Genomic DNA, 5,000 nt, shown 5'->3' on the forward strand with positions numbered 1-5,000 from the left:
GGTGGTAGGGGCTGGTGATGATAGTGGTGATGATGGTGATGTCTGGGTGGTAGGGGCTGGTGATGATAGTGGTGATGATGGTGATGTCTGGGTGGTAGGGGCTGGTGATGATAGTGGTGATGATGGTGGTGAAGATGTCTGGGTGGTAGGGGCTGGTGATGATGGTGGTGGTGATGGTGATGTCTGGGTGGTAGGGGCTGGTGATGATGGTGGTGGTGATGGTGATGTCTGGGTGGTAGCCTGGTGATGATGGGGGTAATGATGGTGGTGATGATGGGGGTAATGATGGTGGTGAAGATATCTGGGTGGTAGGGGCTGGTGATGATGGTGGTGATGATGGTGATGTCTGGGTGGTAGGGGCTGGTGATGATGGTGGTAATAGTGATGGTGATGTCTGGGTGGTAGGGGCTGGTGATGATAGTGGTGATGATGGTGATGTCTGGGTGGTAGGGGCTGGTGATGATGGTGGTGATGATGGTGATGTCTGGGTGGTAGGGGCTGGTGATGATGGTGGTAATAGTGATGGTGGTGATGTCTGGGTGGTAGGGGCTGGCGCTGGCTGGGCCGACGTAGCTAATTTCAGCTGCCTGGTGGCCTGCTTTTCCACTCACAGGAGCTGAGCTGAAATTAAATTACAGATCCCGGGCCAGCGGCGTCTTATTAATCAACAGCTCTTATTAATCTCCAGCCCAAGTAATTGGCTCTGTGTGTGTGTGTGTGTGTGTGTGTGTGTGTGTGTGTGTGTGTGTGTGTGTGTGTGTGTGTGTGTGTGTGTGTGTGTGTGTGTGTGTGTGTGTGTGTGTGTGTGTGTGTGTGTGTGTGTGTGTGCGTGCGTGTGTGTGTGTGTGCTGGCCGTGCTGAAGAGGCCAGGCACGCGTGAGCTAGAACTGCCGGCACAAATGCAATAAGCCACACACATACATAGACGGAAACACAGGAATACATGCACATGCGCACGCACACACACACACACACACACACACACACACACACCTTAGATGCACACACCCAAGCATCCACACATACTGCACAGCGTTTGAATGCAGACACACACACACACACACACACACACACATGAATAATTAAAACGGGCTGTGTCCAGACGCACACACACACATGGTAATGAATAATTAAAATGGGCTGTGTCCTGTCAGTCTGCAGACTTCTCCAGAGGTCTCCGAGCCCTGACCTCTACACATCACCGTTGTCATAGTGACGTGTCTGACCCTCTCCTATTATGGGATGCTGTACAGGAGGCGAGGCTGAGTAATGAGTGATGTACTAGTCCTCCAGACTCTCTGTGATGGAGACTAGAGAGAGCCGTGGACCACGTCATACCGGCCTGTCGCTTCAGCTTGCCCTTCAGTGTGTGTGTGTGTGTGTGTGTGTGTGTGTGTGTGTGTTTGTGTGTGTGAGAACCAGAGGTAGTGTGTGCATTTGTGTGAGTACCTTATTCAAGTGTCTGTGTGAATGTGTTGGTGCCTATATGTGAAGGTGTGTGGGTATTGAGTATGGTGGTGGTCACCTTTGGAAGGTGATGTTACGCAACTGTGTTGAACAGATGAGTGTTCTTCGCTGTTGATAACTAGGCTGACTGGACTGCAGTAGCCAGCTTCACTGCTGTTCTCAGTGTGACTGATGTGATTGTAGCCAGCTTCACTGCTGTTCTCAATGATTGGCTCTTCAGCTTCACCACTGATAACTGATAATGCAGAATACATGAAAAAACTCACTTTCTCTCCCTCACTTTCTCCTATCTCTCTCTGTCGTTCTCTCTCTCTCCTACCCACTGTTTCCTCTCTTTTTTCCTCCCTCCCTCCATCCCACACGCTCCATCTCTCTTTCCCTCTCTCTCTTACTCATGCCCTCCTCCATATTCTCTCCCCTCCTCTGTCCTGTCTTCTTTTGCTTTTCCCTCTCTCCCTCTGTTTACCTCTCCACCCACTGCAACTCATTCGCTCTCTCTTTTCATCCCATCTCCTCTGTATCCCCATTTTCTTTCTCCCCTCGTTCTCCTGTCTGACTCCATATTCCCTGTTGCACTTTCTCTCTAGCTTTGATCTTTATCTCTCTCCCTCTTCTTCTTTATTGTCTCTCAACACATCCCTCTTTCCTTCTCCTCTTCCTCTCCAACTCCCTCCCTTCATCCCCCTCTCCTCTCTCTCCAACTCCCTCCCTTCATCCCCCTCTCCTCTCTCTCCAACTCTCTCCCTTCATCCCTCTCTCCTCTCTCTCCAATTCTCTCCCTTCATTCCCCTCTCCTCTCTCTCCAACTCTCTCCCTTCATCCCTCTCTCCTCTCTCTCCAACTCTCTCCCTTCATCCCTCTCTCCTCTCTCTCCAATTCTCTCCCTTCATTCCCCTCTCCTCTCTCTCCAACTCTCTCCCTTCATCCCCCTCTCCTCTCTCCTCCCTCTCTCCTCTCTCCCCCTCTCCTCTCTCCTCCCTCTCTCCCCTCTCCTCTCTCCTCCCTCCCTCTCCTCCCTCTCCCCTCTGCTCTGCTCCTGCAGGAGGTGCCCGTGGTGGCTGGTGGCAGGGACAGCTATGCGCTGCTGCTGGTGCTGCTGTGTGTGTTCGCCGGCGGGACCGTCCTGCTGCTCACCATCCTGCTCATCTTCTGCCACCGCTGCTGCCCCGGGGGGCGACGCTACTCCAGGTGTGGTGCACTGCTCACACATGCAAACACACACTCACACACACACACACACACACACACACACACACACACACACACACACACACGCACACACACACACACACGCACACACGCACTCACACACACACACACACACACACACACACACACGCACACACACATGCGCACACACACGCACGCACGGACGCACGCACGCACGCACATACTCATGCACACAGACACACACACACACACACACACACACGCACACACGCACGCACACACGCACACACGCACATTACTCTCCATGTCACCAGGCCGCAGCGCATTTTGTGGCTAAGGCAGCTCTTGTTTAGCCATATTCTATGTACAGCACTTTGGTCAGTGGAAACTGTTTTATATGTGCTCTATAAATTAAATTTACTTACTTACTTACTTACACACGCACGCACGGACGCACGGACGCACGCACGCACGCACGCACATACTCATGCACACAGACACACACACACACACACACACACACACACACACAGTGTTTAGTGTGAGTGATGTGGTCTCTGTGAGTGATTATAGTGGAGTGTGTGATGCTTCTGTGATCTGATGCACATAAAAAAGCCTTCACTCCCCTCTGCAATACTCTTTGCATGTCATTTGTGTTTTGTTTTGTTTTGCGTATAGTCAGAAATTTAATCTCTCCTCCATCTCTTTATCCTGTCCTCTCTTCCTCTCTCCTGCCCTCTCTCTTTTTTCTTTCTCTCTTTCTCCCTCCCACTCTCTCCCTCTGTCTCCATCCCACTCTCTCTCTCTCTCTCTCTCTCTCTCTCTTTCTCTCTTTCCTCTCTCTCTCCCTCTCTCTTCGAGGGTTCTTATTTTAGACGTGGGATCATTCACAAATAAAAAGGAAATAAAGAATGAACTAAGAGATGAGTGTCCCAGTTCTTTAGCCTCTTATGAAACAGTGCTTGTTGTCACTGCGCTCTCTGCAGTCATAAGCCAGAGAAATGGCTTTCTGAAAAATCTATTTTTGCCTTCATTTACTGACATTCCACTGTGGGAACCAGACCTGGGGGGTGGTGTGTGTGTGTGTGTGTGTGTGTATGCATGTGTATGCATGTGTGTGTGTGTGTGTGTGTGTGTGTGTGTGTGTATGTAAGCGTTTTTGTGTGTGTGTGTGTGTGTATGCATGTGTGCATGTGTGTGTATTAATTAGTGTGTGCACGTGTGTGTGGGTGCGTGCTTGTGTGTGTGTGTGTGTGTGTGTGTGCGCGTGCGTTTGTGTATGTGTGTGCATGTGTCTGTTTGTGTGAGTGTATGTACTGTAGGTGTACGTGTGTGTGTGGGCATGCGCGTGTGCGTGTTGTGTTTGTTTGTGTGAGTGTATGTATGCAAGTACCTGCGTGGTGTGTGTGTGTGTAGGAGTTTGACGAGTCATTTTCATTAATCTGTTCTCAGTATTGTATACTGTAGCTGTAGCTCTAATCTGTCTCTGATTGGCTGAGATGTGGTCCTTGGCTGCTACATGTGTCATTAGTGATGGTCTGTACCATCCTTTTCATGCCAAACTGCTAAGACAACAAAGATACTAAATTATGTCTCAAGTTGTTGAACTAGCAAAAGAAATTAGTTCATTCTTCCAACATAAATTCTGTTTTCTGGTCATTTTGGGCCTGCTTTAGAGTCGGGGGACAAACAGTTCACTGGAGCATTGACATGAAATCACATCACATCACATGTGCTTCAAAACCAACGTTTGTCGGTTAGCCGTGATCTGTAGCTGGACTTGTTATAGAGAGAAAGTCTGTTCGCACACATAATGAATAAAATGATTATCTTTTGTGCATGCCTCCACATGAAAACGGACCCTCATTTAATGCACCGTAGAACATATCCAGGGAATTTCTCCTTGAGAGTAGGGTCACACTGCATGTCATAGCAATATGATTGCAAGTCAGATATATATGTATATATATATATATACTGTATATACTGTATATACAGTATATATATATTCTTTCGTCAAATTGCAAAGGCGTCGTGCGGGCCGGTTTTTACACCAGCATGTTGACCATGTCTGGTGTAATGTGTACCATTACCCATACCATAATCATAAGAGCAATGTACTGATGTAATGTAGTAATGTAGTAATGTTAGCCAGTGCTGATTGCAGTGTGTGTGTGTGTGTGTGTGTGTGTGTGTGTGTGTGTGTGTGTGTGTGTGTGTGTGTGTGTGTGTGTGTGTGTTGTCCACAGGGCCAGTGATGACCTAGAGAAGACCAACACCACCTTGGTGGAGGAGACTCAGCCCAGCCAAGGTACACACAGCACAGCCTCCTTATACTTACACTTAGTCGTTGGATTAGTTGG

General features: G+C 48.9%; 1 protein-coding gene across 1 annotated transcript in view; it reads left to right on the top strand.

The window, feature by feature from the left end:
- Positions 1-5,000, top strand: part of LOC134098078 (voltage-dependent calcium channel beta subunit-associated regulatory protein) — a 22,148-nt gene that overhangs the window by 10,142 nt on the left and 7,006 nt on the right. The window contains exons 3-4 of the mRNA XM_062551029.1: positions 2,510-2,655; positions 4,887-4,948. Coding sequence (XP_062407013.1) covers positions 2,510-2,655; positions 4,887-4,948 — 208 coding nt within the window. The remainder of the gene's footprint in view (positions 1-2,509; positions 2,656-4,886; positions 4,949-5,000) is intronic.

This window comes from Sardina pilchardus, chromosome 2 (assembly GCF_963854185.1).
Source record: "Sardina pilchardus chromosome 2, fSarPil1.1, whole genome shotgun sequence".
NCBI classification, from domain to species: domain Eukaryota; kingdom Metazoa; phylum Chordata; class Actinopteri; order Clupeiformes; family Clupeidae; genus Sardina; species Sardina pilchardus.